The 14,558-nt window shown below is 32.6% G+C and overlaps 1 protein-coding gene across 2 annotated transcripts; it reads left to right on the forward strand.

The window, feature by feature from the left end:
- The first annotated feature begins 1,076 nt into the window (after window positions 1–1,076).
- GLIPR2_3 (Golgi-associated plant pathoproteinsis- protein 1) lies at window positions 1,077–14,393 on the forward strand. 2 transcript variants are annotated; one of them, XM_051212400.1, is made up of 4 exons: window positions 1,077–1,266; window positions 4,701–4,882; window positions 12,347–12,421; window positions 13,518–14,393. In XM_051212400.1, the coding sequence occupies exons 1-4, from the start codon at window positions 1,211–1,213 to the stop codon at window positions 13,676–13,678; spliced, it is 474 nt and encodes a 157-aa protein (XP_051073346.1). In that variant the 5' UTR covers window positions 1,077–1,210; the 3' UTR covers window positions 13,679–14,393. The 2 variants fall into 2 exon arrangements, with proteins under 2 accessions (XP_051073346.1, XP_051073345.1); XM_051212399.1 differs by lacking the exon at window positions 12,347–12,421.
- Window positions 14,394–14,558: the final 165 nt, after the last annotated feature.

Genomic DNA, 14,558 nt, shown 5'->3' on the forward strand with positions numbered 1-14,558 from the left:
ACTATGTTCTACTTTATTTGTATAAAACACGGTCATTAAGGAATGAGAATATTCATAAGTTACTAGTATTTGATGATAAGTGTCTCTGAATCATTGCTCACGTATTTCGAGACCACTGAATAAGCTATGTTGATATTAGGTGTGTGAAACTAGGTAACATTGGCAAATTGGTTGATGAGGTAGTGAATCCTCACAAATTGGTATGGCTGAGACATGTCTTATATAAGCCCAAACATCGCCTATCTCGACCGGCGAAATTCGTTAGAGGACAAGTAGGTTGTAAGAAATATAGGGGCTGGAAACTAAGATATAGGACCAGTCTATGAATCCAGAAACTGTAGGATTGAGCCCTGTATGTATAAACTATCATGTTATTGTCTGTACAATTAGCGTAACCAGTAATCAAACACTTTAAGTAATATGGCTTAGATTCACTCACAATAGTTCAGGTACATTCAGTCTTTGTCCTCCCTTAGATATTAAGTTCCAAAATCCTCCTATGCTTGTTTTCTTTTTCCTATATATAATCTCTACTAATACTACCAGCACTACTTCGAGTGATGCTATTATTACTTTGACTAAACTGAAATTCGTCATAATGATTTTACATCAGTTTACTAATATGGTGTAAGAACTTGAATTGATGCAAATCTGTTCGAAGTTGTGTTTTTTTTCTTATATAACTGGCAACCAAGCTACGACCAAGAGAATTATTGGGGCAATTATAAAACAAACTCATTAATATATTTAAAAATGATTAATTAAGTACTGTATTCGACAATAATAGGATAGTACAAATTATTATAATAATATTGAGCTTGAATAGTAATAATAATAATAATAATAATAATACATTATTCATTTCCTCTCTCTAAACAATCAGAAGTACATTTTGTATATGGAAATATGATTGGCAAGATTTGAATAGTGTCAAACGACCTTCAATCTTTTTTTTAATTATTTTTCAATAAATGACTATGATTAAGAATCAATTACATAAGTTTACTCAATTACATTAATATAAACCAATTGTATTTGTCCGTTTCTTTTTCTTTTCTTTTTTGTTTGTTTGTTTGTTTGTTTGTTCTTAGATATTTAAAAATCAACAGGATATAAATTTGATTTTTATTAGAAATATCTTCATTAAATTAATTGATACAAAGGGTATTTATTTAGTTAGTTAGTTACTAAATCAACTTGTACACTCAATATGCCAAGTGATTTAGATATAGAGTTTAATGAAGAATGCATTATTGAACATAATCGGTTAGTTGATTAATCAAAATTTCATTATAAAATCATAATATAATTCATGTTTTATGTAGTTTGAATTGATTTACAATTATACTAATAAACTATGATTATTGTTGGTATCATTATCAAAGTTTGATCTGATAATTTTAAACATATTAAGTATTGATTAGATTGTTAGATGCACATTGCTGAGGAGTCCCACAATAAAAACGAAACGGCCGTCCAATGCTTTCAGGTTTTCCATGGTGGTCTAGTTTCAATTGACTCATGAATTAAACTAGTAAAATTACTACAATCTCCACAAAACCCCTTCTGAGATTGTTATAAATAAGTTATTATATTTGAAAATATTCCAATGAGTAGAAAAATTAATATTTTTGCGTTGTTCTTTTGTATTATTTAAATTTGGATTAATTTTGATTTAGTTATTTATTCTCTGAAGAAGCAGCTTACACCGACTCATGAAACATCAGAAAGTTTAATTTTTCTACTCATTGGAATATTATAAATATAATAACTTATTTATATGATTGTTGCTGTCTGAAAAACGCCAAGTTAAATATAAATGATAAACAATATAGTATAGTCGAATTGTGATAATAGATTACTACAATTTATACACATAGTTCCCTTTATTATTTTAAAGAGAGCAAGAACAAAGGTTAGTGCAGAATAATATGGATTCATTTTATTTCGTTAGGTTCTCATCAGCTGCTTACAACCTAATAAATTGTGAAATTCAAAATTATTACAGATATTGACATACTTATACAACAGAGGGCGATGAAGGATGAATATATGTGACATAATGTAGCAAACATTTCGTTAGAGTTAGTGAAGTCATAAAATTTTGTTTCGAATATATAGAGTTTGGGAGGGAAAGTTCCAGAAAATTGAGATAGTGATTAGAAATCATGGAATTAAAACACATCAGACGATTATGTAATGAAGTAACTGAAAATAGATTAATGTTAATAAAGAGAGATATGAATTGAAATTCGTCAGTTATGAATGCTGTAATTATAAAATTCAGAAAGAGTTGGAATGACGTAATAAAAAGAAATAAAAATAAAAGAGGGTGGAGTGAATGTTACCAGGGCAAAGAAAGATTTATTACTGTTTCTTTTTGTATACAAAGATCTGGTTTTAAATGTTTGATTGCTATTGCTTCGGCGAATTTCAAAAGGTTTGAATTCGATTGCTTGTTGATCACCTTGAAATGCTGATGTTTTAATTATTGAAAAGAATAAAATAATAAATATACTTTAAGATCGTCAAGGAGATTGATTTTGACAAAAGTTTGTCAAAATTATGAGTTGCTAGTATCTTATGAGGGTAAATATGACGAAATTACTCGTGTACTTTAAAATTCCTTCATTGAAATGTAATTCATCCTATCGAAGCTAATATCTAAAGTCATTTCATTCACAGTACCGGTAGATTGGAGATTACATAACAATGTTATAAGCATAACTAATAGATATTTTTTTAATGGTATTTTTTATACCAGTCTACTGTAATCTGAATAGTTTGGTCTTATTGAGTTCCTTAAGACTACAAACACAATATTCAGATAAGTGTCATTTGTTTTCTTCAGGATAAAGATGATCTGGTTGATATTTCAAAAAATGAACGAAAAAATAACTTAAAAATCAGTCTAGCTAATAAATATGTCAAGACATAACACACTTATGTCACTGTACTGAATTTTTTTTATAAACATTAAAAATAGAAGGTAAAGAAGATTAGAATGCGTATAGATTTCAGTCTCATAGTAAACAAGTTAAAACAATGGATCAGTAAATCAGGTTCAAGTGGTTTGAGTTCTGAAAGAACAATGATATTTTATGCCAAACTCTCTCTCTCTCTATATATATATATATATATATGAAATCCTTCACCTAAGTGAATAATCGAAGGATTCTTAGATGTAATAAACACTATTGAAAGTTTTGATCTAGAATTTATTAAGTTTCAGCATTAAATGCTTATGATAATGACATTTTAGAGGACTTTTAAATTATCAAAATTAAATTTTGAGAAAAAACAATAAGGCAATTGTAAAATGACTGAAGCATTAATTTAATGTTAGTTGAAATATAAAAACCATGGACAAATTGTATGATCTTTTAGTTATCCAATAAATATCCTACAAAAGATGCTCACATACCAAAAATACTAGCTTGTGTGAAAGTATTAGTGATGAGTAGTATTATGTAATTTCTTCTGATGGTTGATGGGATTATAAAAATCTCCACATCTTAAGGACAGCATCGAATACAGTGGACAGGTTGGATGCAACTAGACGATTTGGACTTTGGAGATGACGTACCTCTTCTATTCCATACACATCAGTAAATACAAATCAAGACAAACAGTGTAGCAGCAGTCTCTGAATCAGTAGGACTCCACATACACAAAGAAATAAGAAAGATCCTCAAATACAACACAGAGAACACCAACCAAATCATATTTGATGCAGAAACTCTGAAACAGGTGGAAAGTGTCACGCATCTAAGCAGCACCTTTGATGAGTGTGGAAGATCTGACGAAGACGTAAATGCGAGGACTGGCAAAACAACGATAGCATTCCCACAGTTGAAGAACATATGAAATTCAGAACAGCTGTCAACCAATATCAAAGTGATAAACTTTAATACGAACGTCAAAACAGTTCTACTGTAAGGAGCTGAAACTTCGAGAATTACCACAACCATCACCAAAAGAGTATACGTATATTACTGAATTTCCGTTCGTCGGATACGATCATCAACAGCATACTATAATAGAGAACAAACCAGGTTCGAGCTGAGAAAGAAATTAGGAAAAGACGCTGGAATTGGATAAGACACACATTGGGGAAAACACCAAACTGTATCATGAGGCAAGCGTTAACTTGGAATCCTGTAGTGAAACGAATAAGAAGAAGGGAACAAATGGCCTATGAACCAATCGTTGGTCACCGGCTACCATAGGACGGCATCTCCTTACGATGCTCCACTGCCTTGTGGGTCAGACCTTTAGGTCAAAGATTCGGGGTGTGCCCCCCTAAGAAAACCACCTGGTTCGGTCTGGGCACGCGGGCAGTGTCACAGCCCATACACAAATATAATGATAGTGAAAATGATGGTATTTACTGAGAACTCTATTCCCGCTTTGATTTACAGTCAAACAATTCACATTATAGTGTGGCGCATATATATGTGGTGCCCTCTTGTACCAATATTTATGTGTTCAAATAAATAAATAAATAAATATATTGTCATTAGTAATACTAGCAAATATGGTGGTCTAGCTTAAGTCGACTCATGAATTCAACTATTCAATTAATACAATCTCTACGAAATTCCTTTCTGATAAAATTCAATATTTCTCTTTTTTTTCTCTTAATCATCAATAGTTTTATTACTTAAAATCATCATATAATTTCTTTTTATATAATTCAGTCTAAGAGCTTTACATGGATGTCCAGAATTAATCCTTGATTATGAATTAGCTAAAGATGCACAAAAATATGCAGAACATTTGGCAAGTGTTAATGAACTTGAACATTGTACAGATACTGATTCAGGGGAGAATTTAGCTTTTTTTACAACTACTACAGTTGCTCAGAAAAAAGATTTTACAGGTAAATTACTTGATATTTCTTAATAATGTATATATTTATTGAATATATACTTAAGTTAACAAATTGTGGTTTAGTTGAAGTTAGACATTAACACCGTTGGATACCCGCTCAGTGGTCTACTTGGTTAAGCGCCTGGCGCGAGACTGATAGGTCCTGGGTTCGAATCTCGCGGGCTGCGGGATCGTGGATGCGCACTGCTGAGGAGTACCATTCTAGGACGAAACGGCAGCCCAGTACTTCCAGGTTTTCCATGGTGGTCTAGCTTTAATGGACTCATGATTTCAATCTGTGAAATTGTATATTAAATATGTATGGTTATAGTATCTTATATATTCATAATTAGTTTATATAAAGCGATTTATGTTTAAAATTAAAATTTCTGAGCACAAAATAAGTGCTATTGCAATGAACTTCGGTTTTATATTTATCTAGTTTGTGAATATTCCAACAACAAAAAAGGCATATGAAATTTCTTTGAAAAGTGACCAGCACTATTCATCGTCATCTATGAATGTTTTTCATTAGTTTTCTCTTTTCAAACTTCTTTTCATTGATGTATGGATTCCATTTAAGAGATCATCTCTTATTTATCCAAAGAACAGATGAGATGATAAATCTACCATTATTGTAATATTTTGATTTATGATGTGTTGCAAGCTTTTTATAAAAGTACTTGAGTATATACAGGTCATATTCTTAAATTAATCCGTTTAAATAGGAAACATTTACACGGTTGAAAATAAGATTCTTAAAAGTTTAATGAAACAAACAGTATCATATTTAACCACCAGAGTAGTATTTTATGAATTTAGATCAAAGATATCCATGATTTAATCCAATAATTGGGATTATCTTAAACACTTCTAAGTGTATAATAAAAATGTGTTTGTATGTTAGAAACTTATGGTCTATTCAAATTTAATAGAGATTTCGGTTAGGGTTAGGGTAAACAATACTGTAACTGAATGGTATCTTATTACTGAACCAAGTTAATGAATAGATGCAATAAATTTTAAAACAAAAAGAGTTGTTATATATATATATATATATATATATATATATATATATATATATATATATAAACTACATAATGAGTCCTATCAGAAACCATGTCAGTTCATCTGAAAAACATAATGATTATGACTATTTACAAGATGTCCGTAAGTGATGGTAATAAACAATTTAGGTTACTTAAATGATTAGTGTTTTTTTTCTAATACCCTGCCGAAGTAAATCGATCACGATTAAAAGAAGTTCTAGTTCAACTAAATAAACTAATCAGAAGTTAATAGTAGAAGCGATGATGTAATTAGAATAATCCGATGAGTAGAGAATAAAATTTCCGATGTTTTGTGATTCATTTTAGGACATTTCTTCAAAGTATAAATAATTTTTTTGTTTTTATGGATAACAATCTACATAGTGCTAAATGTATTTGAAATTATATAGTCAAACTTTGGTAATTATACCCATGATCAGAAGTGATTTGACTAGTTAATCTATTATAATCAACCAGATCACCTATATCATAGTGATTTGACCATAGTTAGTATTCACATTTAGTTTATTCGTATTAATTAAAATTTCGATAAAGATTTTCAGATATTCAACCATTAACTTTGATCTGCGTCTGATTCTACGTTAGATTTTTCAACATACTGATATAGATTATCCTCTAAATTTATCACATCGATATAAAAACCCTGTGATTAACATCTTAATTATTTCCTGTATAATTATTAACACATTATTTAAAGAGAATAAATCAAAACATAATGTACAGTCATAATGTTCAGAACATACTGTATAGGATGTTAAAAGTTTTAATACAAAACTTAATGTTATGTTATTCTTAACAATTTCCTTCTTTTTAAATCAAAAAAAAACTTTAAGGATTTGATATAATACAAACTTAAACTATTAGTTGATTAAAAGCAATTGATGACAATTCTTAGAAGTAGATTTCGTGCAACTTATAATCTATCAGTAGGACGTATTCATCATATTGAGAGAACTGAAGAATTTTAAATGTATACTATACCTGGTAATGCTGCCAATTAGTTAAATGGTCAGCGATTGGACGACGATGAGTATTAAATCTAGGTTCATGACTTTATATTAATTGCCTTTATCCGCCTAACATCATAGAAAGTGTAACATTGTCGAATCGCTTAGACTAAGGGGGGGGGTAGTTTGATGAAAAAGACTTACTATGTCCGCTTTTGAGTTCAGAACTGTAAGTGCGATAATCGTGATTCTTGAACCTAAATCACTATATGGTTTATCTCAATGGTTACTTACTTGCCCATTTAAGCTTGATACTCCTCTTGGGGCATAGGCAACCGACCAAGGATCTGTTAGCACCTCTTCCTTAGCTCTCCTTTCCAGTTTTGTCAAGTGGCATCCATGATCATAATGTCTGCCTTCAATGTGTTCTTCGGTCTTTTTCTTTTCCCTAGAGGATTCTAGTTCAGGACTGGTCTTTTGATACAGTTTGATGGTTTCTGTTGAGTCTTTCCTGTTCACCTCCAGAGTCTTTTTCTAATTCCCCTCCCCATAAATGGTAGCTAGTTCGCTGACTGACAGAGTAGAGTATTGTTAATGGTCTCTGTTCAATGGATTGAAAGTATATTGAGTAAGCAGTTGTTTAAGAAAGCGGTGATCTTAATCAGACCAACAACTAGGAGAAAGAGAAGCGGCGTAAGAAGACACCTTTTTCCAACACCAGTCTTCACTCAGAATGGATCTGTGAGCTGCATTAAACTTTTGTAATATTGCTTGTCGAACTACACAATATTTTGTATGCTTCGGTTTTGGCTTAACTATCACCAGGTGTTGATCTAAAGCTACACTAGCTCCTCTATTTGTCTTGGCATTTTCCGTAGACATGTATTTTTGTTGATGCAGGCCCGATCGATCTAATTCTCTGTAGTGAAATCTACTGAAACCTATGTAGCCTGTTGTCTGAGTTTGCGGGGTAAAGTAGTGGCACTTATCAAGAAACCACTGTCTCAGGAGTTTTCTAAAGCAAAAGAATTCAACGAAATTCTTTGGCCTCAGATGAACATAAAAACATACATATTTTCAAGTTTTAAAATCTATAGACTTTACTTAGATTTATTATATTCAAAGTTTGATACTACCACCAGACAACATCAAAATAATTGAGTTGTACTCTTTCAGTTCATCGATATATGTTGACACAAAATGATAATTTTAGTTAATCTGATGAATTTACGTGGGAATCCATCTTTGATGAATATTTGTCGAAGTTGAAGCAGTTGGTCGCTTTTTTTTTTGTTATAATAGTATAGTAGCCTAGTCCTCGAGGATAAATAGTTAGTCAGGTTTCCCCTTCTACAGCTTAAGTAAGTGACTTCTTCTAATAGAAGGTCCTTGACTGATCATTGAAAAATATAATGAGAATACAGAGACAGTTTATCAGCAATAACCTACAACTTCTTACGTACGTACATCAGTTCGAGTTGTCACATCACATCAGCACAAAGATGCAGTTGTCGATTCAGATCCCGTAATGGTAGAGGCGGTAAGAGTATAAGCAGTAATCAGAAAGATTAGGGTTCGAAGATGTTATTCAAGGAGTATAATCCAGTGAAATAAATTTGGAAAGAGAAAAAAGGAAGGGACATGAAGAATTCAGAAGATTAGAATTTGGGAGAACACAAAGAATGGATGCACCTGCGCCATTGCAAACGACATTGAACCGTGTCATTCAAGGTCTCTAACCATCGGTTGCTATCATCTCGCAGTCCCCAACCAGGTAGTCTACACCTACCAATATGACTCAGTCCACTTGTCAGTGACTTCATGGATTTGTGCCATGTTTTGGTCTGGCCGCCCCTAGTTTTCTTCCAACGTACTCCTACACCATAAAACATCGCACGTCGAGGCATTCAGTGGTTGGGCATACGTAACACGTGTCCCAGCCATCTCAACTGATGAAGTTTCACTACTTCATCAATTGATTTGCCATCCTTACCTAGTAGCCGTTTCCTAACAACTGCTTTACTTACTCGATGGTCCCAGGATATACGAGCAATATTTCGAAGATACCTATGATCGAATACCAGTAACCTACGAATATCCTCTACCCTTATTGGCCACGTTTCACTGCCATAAAGTAGGACGGAACGAACTGCTGTGCAGTAAACACGTCCTTTGGTTGATAGACGGATATCTCGCCTACGCCATAAATGACGCAAGGGGGAGAATCGCATCCCGAATATGCTTGCACTGTTGCTTACGGTGAACAGAAGACTCTGCATTTTGTCAGCGTCCTCACCAAATAGAACTATGTCATCAGCATATTCTAAGTCAAAAAGTGGATCTCCCGGTAAAACTTCAACTCCTGGAAATTTAGATGAAGGAAGTATTATCTCTAAAAGCACATCAACGACAAAGTTAAACAAGAATAGAGACGGTGGACAGCCCTGACGAATACCACTTGAGGTTATCAATTCTGATAACAGTTTGCCATAAACTTTCACTCGACCAGTTGTGTTCGAATAAAGAAACTTGTATAAGGTTAATTTACTTCTTTAGTACTCTTTTCAGTGATAAACCTAATGATACATTGACTTACTTAAATTATATGAAGTAAAATAAGTTATCATTAATCGGCATTAAATTTCTGCAATACGAAATATTAACTCAAATAATCCAAAACAATATGTATAAAAACAACAACATAGTATCTTCGAAATATTTACCTAAAAAGTAAGCTTTACTGTAAATTTTGTCGAAAATATTTATACACTTGAGATTATGAGTTAATTGAAGCTAGACCACCATGGAAAACCTGGAAGCACTGGACGGTCGTTTCGTCCTGTTGTGAGAAGCAGTGACCAGTGGAGTTCAACAGGGTCACTTGTGAGGTAGTAATTCACTAATGACAATGGTGGATGTGTCGCTCAATGTCGTGGATTAGTTGAAGTTAGACATTAACACCATTGGTTGCCGGCTCAGTGGTCTAGTTGATTAAGCGCCTGGCGCGAGACTGATAGGTCTTGGGTTCGAACCCCGCGAGGCGGGGTCGTGGATGGGCACTGTTGAGGAGTCCCACAACAGGACGAAACGGTCGTCCAATGCTTCCAGGTTTTCCATGATGGTCTAGCTTCAATTGACTCATGATCTCAACTGTTTAAAATTACTACAATTTCCACAAAACGCCTTCTGATACTAAAAATATTTATGTAAATGCATAATGAGTCAAAAACTAAACAGAGAGGAGTCCCATACTAGGACAAAATAACCGTCCAGTACTTCCAGGTTTTCCATGATGGTCTAGCTTCAATGGACTCATGATTTTAACTAGTGAAATTTCTAAAATCTCCACAAAATCCCTTCTGAAATAGGAAATAGTCAAAATATATGTAAATATAATTAATAAAATAACACACAACTGTCATTAAATAATAAAATTTAATTAATAGAGAAAATAAGTAAATTAGATAAGAATGAATTGAATAGATTTGTTGTTAATGTAAAATTCATAAATCAAATGTATGAAAAAGAAAATCAATTATAAAATTTTCATATTGATTTTCATTTAATTAACCGAAAACTTATTTCTGTTTTTGTTTTATTAATTTATTACCAATAAATTCTGTTCATTGGTTTTCACCTTGTTTTGATTAATCATTATGTAGTTAGTTATTTGATCTTCCATGTATTGATTAAATCACTGTGACTTTTTTGTGTACAGTGATAATGACCCGGTGATTGAATTGAGTAATCTTTAATCATTGAATCAATATGTATAATTAGAGAGGGGTTTTGTGAAGATTGTAGTAATTTAATAATTGAATTTATGAATCAGTGGAAGTTAGACCATCATGAAAAACCTGGAACCACTAGATCGCCGTTTCATCCTAGTATGGGATGTATAATATAATTAATTTAAATGTAAATTCATTATTCTGAGTTCTCGATCAACAAATCTTTCAAACAAAAACTGAATTTCTTTCTTCAATTAATGGGGATGGAAGAATAGAACAGAAATAGTCCTATTCATCATACTGAAGTTGTGAAATAGTAGCTTAGTGCATAAACGCATGACCAATAAGTCAGATACATTTCAGTCAAAATGATCTTAATTCAATTCAAGTTTCCAATTACTGAGTCAAGTTGGCTTGATAAAAAAATAAGGACTGAGGCCGAGATGTAATCTAATGTGATTAATGATAAAATAATTCAAAGAAAAGTAATAATAACTTCGGTTGTGCGGAATATCTACGAATAACAAATTTAAGTCACAATTCAGAGCCAATAAAACTCACGACGTATTATCCCATTGAGTGTTAATAATAGTTTATAGGTTAACAAGACTGAACTGTGGTAAGAGAAACTTTGTATTATTTTGGTATGTATATCATTCTTAAAGTAGTTCATGAAAGTATCCTCAATTGTTAGGTTTCCTACCTATATATGTAGTATACTCACTCAGAATATTTTCAAGAACTCGCCAATAATCTTAACTGAAATCAATCACTCGTTAATTTATACCGAATATTCCCAATCCAACCATGTATCGTTCTCTTGGCCGTTTGAGTTCCAATGCTTCGATCTTAATTTTAAGGAGAAACTTATTCGAATTCTAAGAGGAGTGTTCACATTGATGGTTTTCATTGGTTCTGTGGAGTCTATTCTCCAACATACTAATTCTTATTGGAATGGTAACAGATGAATGATCTGGTTTAAACAAAATATATCAGTAACTATTCATCGTCATCGACGACTACAATTCACTATCCATCTATGAAACAAACAATAAGACAGATATTCAAGAGTATAAATCACTAAAATATCTTACGTAGGTAGCACTTACAATGTCGGTTTGAAAGTTCTTTATTAGTTTCAGAAAGCCAATCATGATATGTGGATTACACAAAAGCAATACTCCGTGAAAAACTAAAACACAAATCCTGCTCCTAAGACATCATTTTCTGTTTATCACAAATTAGAACGATGGTCTTGAAACTGTGTAATCGTTCCATTGATTTAGTTATGTAAAATACAGTAAGTAGTCCGTTGATGATACACTACTTCGAGCCACATGTGACAAAGTTCTAAGGGATGTAATCAAGTGATAACTTTGGTTCATATTGATATAACGATACAATGTCGTTTTTGTGATCAATGTTAACCAATTAGGAACTGAGTCAAACTGTGTGTGGAAGCGAGCGATACTATCTGGTTGCTGAAACTAAATCATGTACAGACAGGTCTGAGCTTGAAAACTATTGTTGAGAGATGCCGACTCCTTAAAAAAACACTAAATGATGGAATTAATTTTCTGGAATAATGGATCCACTTTCATTCAAGTTGTTTTAGATGCAGACAAATGTATTCAGTGAATTTCAGTATGATTATAACTTTAAATTTAGTTTAATCTGATGTGAAAATCTACTTCTTAATTTGAATTTGAAAAAAAATAACAACTAGGCGTAGATGCTACGAAAACATGGTATCAAGAAATAGAGGATTACGATTTCAAAAAGGAAAATCAATTCCCTTGTGGTAAGCTTTCCTTGACTTACCTTGTCGATAATAAATTTGTGAATTATGATATATATAATCACGGATAAGGAAAATCGTCGTAGATTAGGCTGACCTAAACTAATACTACTGATATGATCGTAATATCACAGTGATAGATTCAGTAATTCAATACGATATTTTGATCCAACATTTTAACAGAGATAATTAACAGACATATACTTAATGCTGGGTCGGCAGTTACTTAGTTACATGAAATATACTATTCAAAATCTCTCTGGACGGTTTTAGTCGCCTTGGTATCAAAAAGTTGTATCCAGTTACTAATCAAAATGCCTTCCGTTTTTATTTTAGGGGTTAAATCCATGTTAATCATATTGCTGCCACAGGAAAATATTTTCCAAGTCAATCAGCTTATGTTAGTATTTTCAATGTGAAGGGAAGGAGAAATTCAGATAATTCGGGGTAATCAGTTGTTACTGCATAACGGGTAAGTTACTTGGGTAGTAATCGACTGTTCCATAGCGAACTCATTAGTTGCAGAGAGCCTTAGTTATACTAACTTAGCTGGTCATTAAAAGAATACGAATAAGTAAAATGAAGATGGTGTACACATTTGAGTACCAGGCTTAGAAACAGAGATAAAATCAAAATACCATTCAGCTGTCTAAATGGGAGTGGGTCTTTCAGATCAAATAAGGAATGTTATTAAATCGGGTAAAAAGAATAGGCTCTAACAAGCAACACACTGGTTGCAAGTTGACTGCTAAAGTATAGGGACAGAAAAAGGCTCATTTTAGATCATAATAACAATAACAAATCCTCTTATTTCTATTTGAACAGAAGACTTTAGATGATTTATGGGAATTATTAGCACGTCATAGAATACATGTGTACTACTTTTCCGTGCTACGATAGTTGTAGCTGTTTATCGAGTTAATCATTCACATTCGGATTTATTGAGGAAGTACGGGTAGTAACTAAAAACATTAGTTTTTAGAAAGCTCCCAACTAGAGAAAATGATTTTCGAATTAGCGACGTTTGAATTTTGAGTGTTTTTCACACTCGTTACAATTAGTCTTGAAGCACTTCTTTTTAATGTTTCTGTTTAAAAAGGACATTTTACACAAGTAGTATGGAAGTCGACTACAACAGCTGGATTTGGTAGAGCTTGGTCAAAAGATCGTCATAGTATTTATGTCGTTGGCAGATACGATCCACCTGGGAATTTTTCGGACGAATTTCTTGAAAATGTCCCACCTTTAATTAGTAAGTAGAAACTATCTTGATTTAAACAAAATCACTTTGACGTATACGAATAAAAAAGGTATGACCACTGGTCAGCAACTGACCAGTTGTGATTAATAGTCGTTTGATTTGTATTTGTTTTTAATGTCAATAATAAGGATAGTTCAGATAATTTAAATATATCCCAAGTTTTGATCGTTATGTATATTAATTTATTCTTTTATAAATATTTAGTGAATCTGAGATCTGATTAAGTTTGGATCCACTAGTTCAGTTAGTAGATGATTTAGTCAATAATGTGAAGATAACTAGTTTGAATTTTTCCACAACTCACACGTTTTAAATGCTAATTATTACGCCTAGTAGGCTAAAGATGGAGTCAATTTTCTTCGTTTGAGTACTTGTTTTAATTGTAAACCAGTAAACAAGTTTGCACAACACTGAAATTGTTTGCTTGTCGGCTTAGTGATGAGGACATTAGACTTCCACCCGTAATTTTGAGAGCTCAGTAGTATAACAAACGCCATGAACCTTTAATTTTTTCGCTTGAACGTGTCACTACTACTATACAACACAGCGTTGTTACGTGGGCTTGGTAAAAGCTAACGAACACAAATATGATCGAAGATGTACAAAGTTTGGATTTTGTTGGATAATTATAAACAATTGGCAAAGAATACACGCTGATCTAAACAGAAACTACTTGTTGTTGTGGATGCTTTCAAGAAGTGACTGGAAATACACGAAATGCCGAACACGACGTCAGAGAATACAAGAAGAAAATTGTTAGGAATGTTCGCTTGTTTCGGGATTCCAGAGCTTAGTAACTAACAATGGTACTGAGTTCATGTCATGGTTCTGCAGAGGAAATGGTACTGCGCATCTACAATCTCCTCTGTACCATCTCCA

This window comes from Schistosoma haematobium, chromosome 1 (assembly GCF_000699445.3).
Source record: "Schistosoma haematobium chromosome 1, whole genome shotgun sequence".
NCBI classification, from domain to species: Eukaryota; Metazoa; Platyhelminthes; class Trematoda; order Strigeidida; family Schistosomatidae; genus Schistosoma; species Schistosoma haematobium.